The sequence below is a fragment of the Fundulus heteroclitus genome, chromosome 9, assembly GCF_011125445.2.
Source record: "Fundulus heteroclitus isolate FHET01 chromosome 9, MU-UCD_Fhet_4.1, whole genome shotgun sequence".
Classification (NCBI taxonomy): Eukaryota; Metazoa; Chordata; class Actinopteri; order Cyprinodontiformes; family Fundulidae; genus Fundulus; species Fundulus heteroclitus.
In genome coordinates, this window is record NC_046369.1 from 34,752,640 (window position 1) to 34,767,747 (window position 15,108).

Below are 15,108 nucleotides of genomic sequence, written 5' to 3' on the forward strand. Positions count from 1 at the left end.
CCCTTCACTCCTTTTTCCTTCAGGTTCACAAATGAAAAGCTGAAATAGATACTCTGGCTGTGAACCTCGTCATCACGAAAACACGGACTCACACAAACAGACTCCCTGATGCCGTGTTCAGCCGGCTGTAAATCACAACAACAACAACAGAGCAGCGCTGGGCCCAGACGCTTTCTGTGGCCGTTCGGCCGTGGACGGCGGTGGAAGGGGAGAACAGAAGAGGTCAGAGGTCAGGTGGCCACTGCCCACCAGGTTTACAGTCAGGCCAGACTTTCACTAGGATGGCGCTGGCCAGGATAACGGAGCAGGCAGAGAGTGAGGGGCTGCTTAAACTACCACAGCGGCCCACAGCAACCCGAGGCAGGAGCAAAGGAAGCCAAAGGTATATAGCTCAGGTCCAGACAGTGAAAAGGGTAAAGGCATGAAAACTACCTGTTATTACTACATCCGTTTACCTACGGCGAGCAAAGCACCGTCATCACAGTTGTGTCTCCTCTCCTATCCCACAGCACTGCAGAGCTAGGCAGGCTAGATGGCAAGTGCTTCATGAGAAAATGTTTGTTTTGGAGACTTGACGCGAACTTGGGGAAAAGTGCTTGAGAACACCTGTGATTTAGTCAGCATCACTCCCAGTATGACATGCAGGTGTTCTGTGCCGCTTTCAATCGGGCCGACTGTTAGGCGGACGCCTTGTAAAACTGTTTTTATGCACCATCCACAGCTAGTTGGTGATCTAATGAATCTAGAGTTTACCCAAACAATCCAAGTGTTTTTCCACCTTTTACAACGATGTTCAGAGAGAAACAGCATCCTGGATTAGCTGCTGCTGCTCAGGTGCCTTCTGTGCCCTCTGACCTGACACTTATAAGTAAAGCTGCCCTGTCACAACACTACCATAAAATACAGATACAACCACAGTGTGTTGTTTTCCTGCCTACACTGCATTGATTTTAATGAAGTACTGTGCTGGTACCATATCTACTTTGAGGCAAAATTATTTTTCTAGTGACTTAAATGATTACAAAAACTTGAAAAATCTGAATAGAGGCTACATTTATTTTATAAAAAACTGTGCAGTGGCTACATTTTTTCAGATGATCAAATGAGGGGAAAAAGAAACAGGCTTTTGTCCAAAAAAGAAAAAGAAAGGAGGAAATATTAACACTGAGCATGTCCAAAGTGAAGCTGAGGGCCGATCTAAGGACCCTGAAAAGATTTTTGATAGCCACAATTATATTAAAAAAATAGAATAAAAAATACAGGTATAAATATCACACTACTAGAGGCCATTCATGCAACACTCTTGAAAAAGTGTTTTTGTTGACAAATCAAAACCTTGCAAAAAATCCTCCAGAAAATGTAGACACTGCACTGTTTTTGCTTTCATTTTGATTTCATAAGATTTATATAATATTTATTTTATCATTTTGATTTTAGTTAAGCCCTTGACTAAATCCAAAATTTTTGATGGAGGACACTTACACAAAAAGTTCTGGATCAGAGCAATCGATCCAAAAAACAAAAACAAAAAACAACTTGTAGGCCTTTCTTAAAAATCTTTTTTTTTTTTTTTTTTTACAGTTTCTACAAATATCCTACTACTGTGTTGCACTGAAATAATGTAGGTATATATTTTTCTCTCAAGCAGGTAAAAAATAAAATAAAGCAAAACATGTAGCATATAAATAAATAGAAACTTTCAACTGTTGTGACCAGCGGTACTTTAAACTTGACATATTTGCCCCCCGTGTTGCACAATTCTCGGCCATCACTACTCTGCAGTGAACCGATTTAGCTCTGCACAATAATACAGGGTCAACAATGACAGTGGAAACAGATGTGCGGTAAGTGAAATAGCTTCGCTTGCAGGATGATGACTGTTTGCCATCGAAGCAATAGACAGAAGCAGCAATCTACCTGAACCAATATGCACAAAGATACATGAGTAAGAAAAACCTAAGTAACCAAGTTACTAGTAATTGTTTAGCCCTAAGAAATCAACTCCTGTTTTTATTTATCCTGAAACACTTTTCTAAAAACGTGAGGACTTGGCTGCATTTGTCGCCTCTTCAAGGAGGCCACTTGGTTTAGAGTTAAATAAACATTCTGGGACAAATGAGCTAATCTATATTCGATTGATCTTAACAATCGACTATAGATTAATTAATAAGTGGACATTTTCTTGGAAACGTCAATCTTCTCTTGTATCAAGAGGGTCTTTCCATAAAGTGATTTTTCCCCCCAATATACTGAATATAAGAAGCAAATAATTTTATTTTAATATTTTATTTCAATCAAATTACATATTTTCAGCCTTCCGCTTTTCTGTCATTTCCACACATTCCGAACACATGGGTACGTTTGGTTGAGAAGTTGACTCTGCTCCGCCATGCAGCACGGCTAAATGGATGTTTTTCAGGTGATAACTTCAGGAGCTTGTTGAGCGTTCATATTAGGGCTGGGTATCATCTAGGATGAGCCGATTCGATACGATTCTCGATACATAGCTCAGCTTGATTTGATTCCAATATCGATATTTATTACTTTGAATTAATGCTCAGTGATTCAATCACCAAAATCAGCCAAATATTATGTTTATGTTCTATTTATTGATCACAGACATATTAACAGGAAAATAAAGTGCATTTGCTTCAATGCATTTAACGTGTCACAGAAACCAAAAATGTGCCCAAACATCTGATTTTAGGGTCAAAGGAGCTTCTAAAATCCTGTCGGCCGTTCCACAAATTCGTCTCACTCGCTCTCCTTCGCTGTGAACTGTAATGGTTGCGCTGTAATAACGCCCCCTAGGGTCTTCGGTTCTCCACAATCACTATCAAGCTATTTCTGGATAATGTTCACCTAAACTAGTGCACTTTCACATCTCCCACAGGTGCTGGGTCCCAGGTATTAAGTGTTCACTTATATACAGTAATCTTGTAATTTATTTATTTATTTATTTATGTTCTTTCACTTTCTTTTTTCAAATATCACATTACACATGTCAGCTTACATAATAATATATATGATTTAGCAATGGCATCTAGGTGTTATTCGAGTGTATCTGTTGCTTTATGTCTGTTGGTTGTGCTGTTCTTTTTGTGTCTCTTTCCAGGTGATGGAGCAGACAAAGAAGGTTTTATCATTCTCTCCCTTTTATCTCCTCTTTCTTTCACCTCTACTCTTTTTTTTTTCTTTTCTTTCACTTTTTGTTCTTCCTTTACTCTCCCATTGTCATGTCCATATAATTTGAAATTCTCCTTGCAGGAATCATAATAAAGCTATTTACAAGCATAAATCAAGTGGAGCACTATGGCGAAAGCCGTTTGCTCCACTTGTAAAAGCAAAATCTGTCGAGCTCCATCTGGCATTGAGATATCAATTCCTATTGCCATATTGCTAGACAGGACACTGGGAAAAAAAATAAAATAAAATAAAAAATAAAAAATAACGCCCCCTAGAGGTTGGGAGGTATATCGATATTGAAAGCCAGAATATCGATATTAAATCGTTTTTAAAAATATCGATATTAATCTTTATATCGATTTTTATGCACAGCCCTAGTTCATATTGAAAAGAAGAACTGCACAAAGAGCCTTTTACGTCTGTGACATCATCAAACAGTGTAAATAAATCCCACACAGGACTCCATAAATTTGGATTGTGTCACGTTCCTGTTCTGGCATGCCTCCGCCATGATAATTTCTTTAAGGATAAACAGCGGTGCTCTGTTCTGAATGCCGAACACACGGCAACACTAAAAGAAGGTCCGCCTAAACGGAAGTTACATCAGTTAATCGGAGTATCTACTTGGTCAAATTAGTTGCATCTTTATTTGAAGAGCACAATTATTCTCATTATACAGGGAGAGGTGGCAAAAGGTGACTTAATATTTATCAGGTATCCTGTGAAAGCTCTACAATAGTTTATTGTGCTGAGGGAATGCACAATAATGATGCACAGTTGATGCAATGGCCCTGACCAAAGCCTAATGCTAAGTATTTACAGACACCCTGCAACAGCATCACCAGATGCTAAAAAAAAGCCCCATCTAAAAGCATCTTACAGCCAAAGGGAAAAATACACATTCGGTCCCAATCTCTGTGGTTTCCTTTGAGAATCACTTCAAAGAGACCATACATCAGTTTTCTTCTTTTCTTCCTTCACGTGCCTGCAGGGCGGACGGGGATGAAGGCATGAACAAAAAGCCAGCCTGAGAGCGACAGTTCGCCGCTGTCCCATTAAAGCAGCCTCATTCATGCCGGTTTGTTGCTCAAGGGGGGCTCCCCAGTTTATTCAACAAATATGAAGTGGTTTCCTGGTCGCCTGTTTGTGTCAACATGGTTTTATCTTTAGGCGACGTCTCAAAACACGCCGTCCTAACTCAGATGTTTTTTGGATCGTGTTTCTCATGGGCAGCTTTGTGTGAACGGTTTGAAAGGCTGAAGTGTTTGCTGAAGATCAAATGTGTGTTCATTCAGTTTGAAGGGCTACATTTTGTTATCACACACACACACTCCTATTATATAAAAGCTGCAGGAAAAAGCCTCTTGATATCTTGTACTGTAAATGTTTGCCTGTACACAGCCTAAACCTGAAGAGGAGAAAGATTTGCAGATAATCTGACATGAAATATGGAGGACGGACAGCACATTTGTGATCCAGAAAGCCAGCAACATACAACGGGCTTGAGTTTTACAGAACCTCCCATGTGCTGAGCAACTCAGACAAAAGATGTGAAAGCAGGGGGCTCCTCCATTCATCCAGAGGATCCTTGAAGAGCGGCATGAAGGAACTGAATGCTACTGCCAATCACAGCTCTCAGTTCACAGGCTCTTTCAAAGCCCGGGCTTTGCCTTTCAGGTCTGTGGAGGAGGAGAGGGAGGAAGGGAGGCTACCCGACATGCCCCGAGTTGTTCACAAGGCACGGACACTTTGACACTGAGTATTTTGGAATCTGAGGGCTGAACTAAAAGGCTCATGGAGACTGAAGCATGAAATACCTGGTCCGGCACGTGACGGTGAGAAAGAGTATTCTGATAATTAAAAAAAAAAATTGTCATAAAGAATCACATGTTCAGTCGAAACAAAGACTGATATTGAGACGTTTTAAAGCTCGGACTTGAGGATCAAAAACTTTAGACTTAGACGGCAGCAACATGAAGCATTTCTACAGCAGACTGGCAGCAACGACGACCACTGCAATTTTAACATCTCTCTAAAACGCCTCAGAATGGTTTAGAAAAATGTTTCAGCTCTTATTAAAGATGTTATGGTGCTTGTAGGGCTGAGCACTAAGAAATGATCCACTGGTCACATTACTGGTAAATATTGCGGCGGTGATACTAGTTGCAATTAATCCATCTTCTTTCCCTCGGCTCTCGTCTGTTAGCTTCTGTAGCATCTTCATACCATAGGCGTGGCCACCTTCTGCAGTGATTCTCCATCCAACAGGCTGAATACAGCATAGCACAGCGAAGACTGAGCTACTGACAACTGAAATACAAGTATTACGTACCGACTGATATATCGGCCGGCCCATATTTTTTGGGCCGGCCGATACTGATTCATTAGCGTATTCAGCAGCCAGGCCTTAAGATCAAGTGAAGCGCCACTCCCTTCCTGGCAGAGAGCGGATGGTAATGTTCTAAGACTGGTGCCAACAACAAAGGTACATTTTAAACTTTTGATGTAGTTTTAGCCGCCTAATTTAGCTGTACCTGGTCTTTGAAAGTCTGACCCTTTCTCACTGTGAGTGGGAGGGAACAGTGGTGTCTGTCTGTTTCTGTGTCTAAAGACCCACGTCTGATCTCCAGCTGGTGAGCTGCCACTGCTGAGCGTGTGTTTGCTCCCATGGAGAATTATGTACCCACATCCACAGGTCGAGGCAGATGACCGTTCACACTGAGCCTGGTTCTGCTGGAGGGTTCTCCTTCCCGTTAAAGGGGAGGTTTTCCTTCCCACTGTCGCTTCATGCTTGCTCAGTATGAGGGATTGCTGCAAAGCCATCAATAATGCAGACGACTCTCCCTGTATCTACACTTCTTCAGGAGTGAATGCTGCTTGTCGGGACTTGATGCAATCAACTGGGTTTCCTCAGGAATTTCTTTGACCAATCTTTAGAATCTGACCCAATCTGTATAATCTGATTAAAGTTTGACTTTGGAGTTTGCCTTGAGATGACACGTTTCATGAATTGGTGCTATATAAATAACATTTTCTTGAATTCAAATAAAATAATTACCAATCACTACGCGTACTGCATCTAACTTTACATAAAATGATGACCGTACACTGCAGCAGTGGTCAGTGTTTTTTCTACCTCTCCCCACTGAACTAAAGAAGCTCTTTTCTCGCTACAACACGTTCACTAAGCGCTGTGGCAGCGCATATCGGGTATCGGTTAGACTGACGTCAGAATAATCATTATTGGTATCGGCCTTAAAGAACCTGTATCATCGATCTCTAGTTTAAACCATGTCAGTGTAATCCTACAAATATCTGAAACATTCTAGATCTGACATTAAGCAGAGCAGCAGCAGCACAACCCTAGCAGCCCGTGTGGGTCTGTAGACAGAGCTGGTGTGGGAGGCGAGAGTAGGATAGCATGTGCATCCAACGGGCCGAAGGTTCGACACATGATGGTCTTATGTAAAAGCAATTATGGGCCGCTGTCCGGCCGTATGAGCACATAGCATGCAAAACGCTGTTTGGGTTGAAGCAGGATGTTTTCCTTACTGAGCCCTGGAGAGCCAGGCTGCTTGGTAAAGTTATTCTGGTGAAACAATCCTCTGCAGGCAGACCGTCTGCTATGAAAGCAGAAAATTTATGTCTAGACTGCATCAACTAGAGGTTTCCCTCTCTCGTCAGAAAGTGCCTCAGTGCTTTGGTCACAAACACACCTTTTCCCTGCATTGTGAAATTATGGACATGACGGATGGGAGTAAAAGTAAAACCGCCTCACAAAGCCTCTTCAGTCAGTTAAAGCCTTTAACAGTGCCTGATGCGAGTGAGAAAGTTGACATCTTTTGGATTACAGCTACACTGGAGATGAGAGCTGAAACCTGGTATTAAACATGCTTTCTCCTTTCAAACCTAGAGGTAATGGATCGTTACGCTGAAAGTTGCCAAAGTTATGCTGAAATTGAACAAACGAGTGTAACGGTCAGTACGACACGGATGTTTGAGAGCAACAAGAGAAAAGTCAGTAAAGCTCCTGAATGTGCATCAGCGCAGCTACAAACCTACCGAACAACAGAAGCTAACGCTAGCTGTTATTAACAGCACTGTTCAACAGGATGGTGCTCTGCAGGAACGCACCCAGAGAAGAAGTGGAACAACACACACACACATGCATCCCTGTCCACGAGGACCGTCCAACGTGGCCGCGGGGGCGATTTGATACAGGGTTTTATGTACCCTGGTAATAAATATGCAAGTCTGGAAAACTTTGAAATAAATACCTATAGATTGTTCTACAGCCTGAAATCAGTGCATCGTTTTCATTTGATCATGTGACACCATGGAAGAAATAAATTGTAAACAGCTGGTAAGATTTTTAGTCTGTAACTGCATTAATCAGGATGGTCATAATATTAAAAACCATACCAAGAAAATTATTTGATATCATTTTTAATACAGAGACCACTTTTTTTTTAAGAAACAGCGTTATTTCTGGTTGAACACAAACAATAATATTATTATATGAAAAATGTAACTAACCTAATTAGGAAAGAAAAATTCAGCCCTGGTTTGAAGAAATAAATCATATAAGTGTTTCTTCCCTGTATGTCAAAACGGTGAACCAGATAACAGTAATAGCACATGTGTTAATATCCTTTATGGAGGTAGGTACCGTTGATTCAGTCATGAAATTATTTTAGTACGATTGCTTATATTTAATGTGCCACTGTGTGCTTCCATTTGCCTGTTAATTTGCTGTTGACACAAATATTACTACTGAGGGACAATTAGAGAACGGTTCTACGCTAAGAACTGTTAGAAAACAAGCATGAATCTGTGTTTTCACAACGTAACAAAGTATCTAGTCCCTGAAAATGCATTCAGCATCAACCCAGTACAATTTCTACCTTTCTGGTCATTTTGCATTACATTTGCTGTTTAGCGATCAATAGCAGCAGCAGGGTAGGTGCTGTTCTGATTGTCAGCTTCAGTCTAGGGCTGCCACGATTCATTGAACAATTCCAGGACCTCCATTCATAAGATTCATCCAGGCAAAATGATCTGCCTCAAAGCTTCATTACATTATTTATTCAGCACACTGTGTTCCGGCCAGGCAGCTATCGCTAATGATAGCCTAGCCTGCTAATACACGGATGGCCGCTATGGAGACAGAAAGCAAGGGCCAAAAAGTTTTAAAGGTGTAGGGAGACTTTAAATTTACCAGAAAAGAAAACTGCACAGCTTGCCGCCTGGTATGGACTGAGGTTCTACTCGCTGCTCGGTCCACACCTTTCCGCTCTCACCAGAACTCGTTTTGATTGGTCAACATGGCGGCCAAACAGCCAATCACGTGAGGGTCATTCCATTATGCGAAAACAGAGATGGGTGCATCTGTGAGTAGGGAGCGAGTTTGTTAGGTTGTCCTCTAAAATGAACGGTGAAGGACAGGAGAAAACAAAGCCTTATGGTTTTTAGGTTAAAGATGTTGGGGACAACAAAGCAGAGCTCCTTCACCGCAGCATGAAAATAACTTTAAGAGCAAGTTCCACTAAAAACCTGCAGAGGCGTATCAGAGCGGTCGATTTAGACGACAGTTTAGTTCTGGTTCTGTGGATGCCGTTGCAGATGTTCATTTGTGCAACACAAAGGTTTGACTAAAATATTACATCATTCTCTATGTAAACCAACTGCTAGAACACTTCATTTTTATATGAATATGCCTTAGCTATTAATAAAGGCACAATATTTGTCTCTCTTCTGCTGTACAGCTTTACTTTAAATGTAGATTTTTTTCATATTAGTCTTGTGTGTCAGTCTAGTGTCTTCCACCTGTTTTTGCCACTGTCACACCTGAATTTCCCCACAATGGGACAGTTCAGGTGTTTCCATTCTATTAAACATGGGTAAGAATGGATGGAGAAAAAAGACAGCCTTTATTGTACCTGAATTTCAATGAGCTGTTTACATTTTTGATGAAAGTCTAACCATTTTTACTATCCATTTGTGGACCAAAAAACAAAAACAAAAAAAGTTTAACTTAGCCCTGAAGTACAGTAGAAGGGTTCTAATTATGCTTATAAATCTAAACAAATCCAGAATGCAATATGCAAGAGAAACTTAATGTATTTTTGGTTTCTCACCACCTTAACCACAGGGCAGTCAACTGGAAAGGGCTGAAGTTTTAACATTTTGATCCTAGAACTTTTTAGGTGCAGATTTATCCTTGTTATTAAAAAAAAAAGAATTGCATTGTTTGCATTTTTTTTCATTTATTTCTATTACTCGTAACATAAGCTTAAGTAATTATATGAAAAATCTGCAGAATGTCTCAATTTTGGAGCGATTACTCGATTAATCGACAGAATAATCGATAGAATAATCGATAACTAAAAGAACAGCCCTACTTCAGTCTGGCTCCACCATAACTTGTGTTATTATTAGCCACATTAGCATTGTTTACGACTATGCAGACAAGTAATGGAGACGGGGTGCGCTAGTTTGTTTCATGGCTTCACCATCTATTAAGGTTGCCATGATCCTAAAATTTCAATCTGGATTTGAAAACTAAGAAAAATACTCTATGGCATTTTCAATACGGCAGCAGCATTATTTTGAAGGCACAGGGTTTTTTTATGGTCAAGTGCAAAAAGAATAATACATTTACAAATGACAAACTTGACTTTAATTTTCTTGATTATGGCAAAAAAAAAGTAGGGGGACATTGCTATGAAGGATGAAAAACGAAAGTTTAAAATAAAAAAGCAGAGTCATTATGGCTTATGTCTGTGTTACTGTGCTACAGTAAATGAGACACTGCAGTTGGAAGAACTGCAACAGTTTGGGCAAATGTGAATGGGTCCATTTATATTGATTTAGACGTAAAATAATATCTTAAAATAATGAATTTCCTTGTACCGATTATATGGAGATATTGATGAGTTTCACAGCGTGGTAAATCTTTATACTGCCACACCTTATTCAGTCTCTTCCTAGCGGAACTGTGAGAACTTTGACGTACGATTTATTGACCTGTGAGTCCTGGCAAGCACCAGATGTTCTTTTTAAATACATCTGAGTGTGTTGAGCATCAATACTGGATGAGGACGCATTTTCCTTTTACAATGACTGTACAGTCTGGTGTTGAATGGGTTCAAGCATCAAAGCAAACTAAATATAGTCACCAGCAAACCAGTGCTTCTGTTTGATGGTCAGCAGCTCTGAATAACTCAACTAGCCAACACAATAGTATCAGGACAGGCTTTGTACTTCTCTCCTGATAAATCAACTAAATCAGAAAGAGATTACTGCTCACCCTAGAAAAAAAGAAAATGCAATTGCATTTTTTCAGGGAGACTCCAACCGAAACAATATTGCCAACTATTTAGAAACTTTTCAGACCACTCCAGTGATTTTTATTTAAAAGCAACAAGCAATGGATCTGCCGATTTTTCCTATGTTGTTTGAGACTTTACCGTCTCTTCTCCCTATTAATACTATTTTATAGAGCTATTTTTTGTCCTGTCAATGTAGACATTTCTCTCTCCTACAACATACCATTTATTCAAGATAGTGTTTTAGCCTGGTTTATATATAAAAGGTATTTATTTAAAGTTTTTACTGCTCCATTTCGATTTTTAAAAAGTATTTTGTACTTTTGTTTGCTTTTGTGCCAAATGTTAAAAAATAAACCAGTCAGTAACCATGATTTTTTCAACCCTTTTTCTTCGATTAAAAAAGTATTGATAATGGTACCGATAAAATACTGGATCGATAAGGAGTATCGTTAAGAGTAGTCATATCGATAAATCCTAAACGATACCACAGCCCCGATGACGTTAATAAATGTTTAATAACTAATGAAACATCAACTTCACCGTTTTGGTTTCTATAATAAACTGAAACGTGGACCTCCAGCAGGCTTTAAACCCTAAAACAGCAGCTAACGAGCAATGCACACACTGACTTAACCTTTGCATCCAAAAAGAGAAGAACGTCAGGCCGTTACACGCAAAGAGCCAAACGGAGGCTCAGTAAAAAACTAACCATCCAGACCAAGACACGGGTTAACCAGTTTTTGTCTTTGTGACACCGTAGCTTGTGCACAGTGACTGAAATGATCACTACGGTGAAGGAATAAACACACTGCTATGTAGACAATACCACGTACAACAGAACATCAGTGCTAAAACACATGACCTCTTCATAAACGTAGCCGTTTGGTTATAGTTATGGTTTCAAAATGGATGAATTAGAGGTTGTACATGTTGTTGTTTTTTTGTGTGTGCGCGTGGTTTTCACGATTTCTGCCCAAACGTCAGAAGACGTTTCTAATAACAAGCTTCAAGCCCACCTTCTCCTCCTCCATATTAAAGGGAAATTGAATTAAATCAATTTGCTAAGTGTGAATTACTCTGCAATACATAGATGGACATCAGTCTGTTAATCCGGGTAGTTTATAGGCAGCTACTAGAGTCAAAGAGAGGAGCAGCCACAAAATTACATCAAGCACAACAATGATTTCCTTTCAGATTAGAACACCGAACTGATTGTAATTACACAGAAGACTCAAAATGACCACTTAGTCGCTTTATGTCTGCTTTAAAAAAATTACTACATTCAAGTAGCAGACAGTGATCTAAGGGCAGAGACTGTTTTAGACCATAGTTACGTTCATTTTTCTTTCTTATGTTTATTACTAAATAAACTGCCCAACACAAAACAGCGCAGAAGTGTGAAGTGGAAGGAAAATGATACAATTTTAACATCATTTACTCAATTTAAAGCGAATAAAAGTGCCTTTGCACTAAGCCCTGGCTGAGTCAATATTCAGAATAATATTGCAGTATTGCTGCAACTGTCTCCGGGGTTATTTCTGCCAGATTATCTACCATCTAGAGTCGGACATTTCTGCTGATTCCTCCTTGTATTATAGGTCAAGCTCATAATGTTCAAGTGTTGCCCACGTCTCCATTATGATTTAGGTCTGCAGCAGACAACGAGTGGGTAATTGCTAGCACACAAATATGCAACTAACAAAAAGATAAGAAAACTAACCATATGCTGTAAAAAAAAAAATAAAAAATGTGATTGTAGCTCCGGCTGTATATTTAGAGTCACTGTGCTGGGAGGTGACCCCCCCTCATGTTTACGTCTGACTCTCCTCTCTGTGACAGCTCACAGAAGTCACTCCACAGCATGATGCTGCCACCACTATGCTTCCCCATGTGGACGGTTCTAGGGGCGGCGATATAGACTTTAAATTTTATCACGATGTATTGTGCTACTATTGTGACAAGCATAAAAGTGATGATAAAAGACTACTTACACCTTCTCGCAGTCTTTGTTTAGATAGCTGTATGGCTGTGACTGCATGTCACAGTAATCATACCAATGTTTATCAATGTTTATCATTGGCAACATTTCTTGACGCTCTCAAGGAACCAACAGTGGAGAACGCAGCATAAATAGCAAACCTGACAGTGCCAGCATTTTATTTTTGTTGCCTTTTCAGACATCGTTAACTGGAAGTCACCATTGTCCAGATACATTTTTGACAACAATAAAACGGTATGGACAGTGTTAGGTGTACGCCACAGGTAGCGTTCTGCATGCTCAGACTCCCCCACCTGAGCCGTGGGCCTCTGCAGCTCCCCTAGAGACACAGAAGACTGGTGTGCTTCTCTGAGGAAGGCGTTCCCTGCCTGGCCTGTCACTTTACGCGGCTGGCCATGCCTTGGTACATCTGCAGTTTTGCCTAAACTCTCAAACATGATGCTTTAAACAGCAGCCCGGGGGATTTTAAGAGCTTTGAATTTATATTGTTTTCTAAGCTAAACCTGCTTTAAAGCTCCCCGACATCAACATCCTTTACTTATCTGCACTGTCTGTAAATTGGTCTTCACAGATTAATGAAGCCTTATTACTAATCAGGGGAGAGGTGTATTTACTAACTGGGTGACTTCTTAAGGAAATTGCTTGCAAAGTGGATCAAAGCAGATGGGACTGATGAACTTTAAATCATTTTGCCCTCCGTCTAAGCCACTAAAACAGACTGAAGTCTTGTGAGAAGACAAAATGTGAGTTAGTTTCAGAAGTGTGGACAGCTTAGGACCCTAACCAGGACGCAGGGGTGCATTCCTGACTCTGTGAGCAGGCCTTACCTAACAGCCTCTTCACCTCCTCCACGCTCATGTAAATGTTGACACCGGGGTGGCTGCTGTCGATGTGGCCGCCTGCCGGGCCGCTCTGGCTGGCCAGGCAGCCGGTGCCTTCCAGCAGCAGCAGGAAGAAGAAGCCGCCGAGCCTCCACAGCACCGAGTGAGGCCAGCCTCGGCGCCCCGACGGGCTGCCGGGGCTGAGCGTCGAGCCCAGCATAGCGGCGGACGGCCGACCCGCTGTTGTCTTCGCTCCGCTGCCCGTCGACGTCCTCCTTCTCATCCGTCCGCGACGCTAATCCGTGGGGGGAACATTACGAGTTGAACTCTCGCCGCGGCGTCACCGCTCGCCGAAACTCCCCTGGCCGCAAATCTCTGGTTTCGGACCTTTTCTTGGGCGCTGGGGGCAGGCTAAGTTAGCCCGGGGAGGCTAGCTGGAGTTTAGTGGCGCTAAGCCTCGGCGGTCAGGCTTGTCGTTGAGCGAGCGAGCGCTCAGATTTACGACGTTTTCCAAGCGAATAAAGCTCGCGCTGGATATTGCCACATTGATGCACATTGGTTTGTGCGGGCAAAAACGAAACAAGGGTGGGGAGGGAAAGTACCTGAAAGCCGTAGACTCGCTAATACATGAAGCTTTCTCCCTCCTGGGTCTGTCCCCCCGTTGCTTTTTTCCTCACTATCTCAGTTTTCACTCGGAACAGGGAGGGAGGAGGGGGCCGCGGCGCGGAGACGCTGGCTGGCTGCTCCCACCGCTGGAGCTCCGTGCTGCGTTCACGGGGTGTGGGAAATACTTCCGAAGCCTGGTACATTCAGGTACGCCCGTGTTAAAACGAAACTCCACTCCTTGCTCTGACTATGCTGGACAGGTACACCTCAGTAAGTAAGTACTGCGCAGACATTACTCCAGACTTTTTTTATTTGAGAAAGCTTCCTGGAGAGGAAGCGAAACGTCTATAACTACGGAAAACAAGTCCAGTTGCTTTGTTTTTTACTTTTTTTTGGAATGACGATGACCTGGATGACAGAATCTTCACCAGCACCTCAGTAAGTAAGAATATGCGTCTTTGAGGCGCGTTTATCAGATTAAAAGTACCTTTTAAAATAATAACTTTTAAGTAGGTATTAAACATTTTCATTAACCCACCTTTTTGAAAAATGTCTTTTCTGTTGGTCTAATAAACGAGACTGGCACCCGGGGTAAAGATGTCTACCAAGCCTTAAAATAAACCCATTCATTGTGAAACATAATCTCACACTAAACACTTTAAAGATTTCAATAAATCCACCCTTTAATTTCAGTACATTCATTCTGAGATTGAGAAAAATCCAGCGGCAAAACTATTGGTACCTCTAACAATCTCTTTAAATGAACACAACCAATTTTTTTTAGACATATTTTGGTAGTTTACATTGATAAAGGTTTCCAAGTGGTTCTTTCAGTTTTCCTGGGTGTATAAATATTACATGACGCACTTTTGTTTCAACCACTAGCCGATTCTGGATTTGGAATAGTTGAAAACAGGTCACCAGGATAATGAACCAAAAAAACTTTGCCTCATAAATGGGCCATCACATTAACCAGACCTTGAGTTATAGAATTTTATTCAAAGATAACTAAAACAATGGTGAGAAGAGCAGAGCAGAAGGACCCTGGATGACCTATAGAAACTGAAATAATCATATTAAATTTTCCCACAAAATAAATGTACTCAAGTTTAGGTTGTACTTTTTTCGAAATTCATAAATGTGAGATTACGCTAACTGCAACAAA

The 15,108-nt window shown here is 41.1% G+C and overlaps 1 protein-coding gene across 2 annotated transcripts in view; it reads right to left on the minus strand.

Annotated features, from left to right (window-relative positions):
* ryk (receptor like tyrosine kinase) overlaps nt 1–14,194 on the minus strand; it is a 56,896-nt gene extending 42,702 nt beyond the window's left edge. Inside the window, exon 1 of one of the 2 annotated variants that reach the window (XM_012861228.3) lies at nt 13,344–14,194. In XM_012861228.3, coding sequence (XP_012716682.2) covers nt 13,344–13,620 — 277 coding nt within the window. In that variant the 5' untranslated portion in view covers nt 13,621–14,194. The remainder of the gene's footprint in view (nt 1–13,343) is intronic. The other variant, XM_012861223.3, reaches the window with a different exon arrangement.
* Nucleotides 14,195–15,108: the final 914 nt, after the last annotated feature.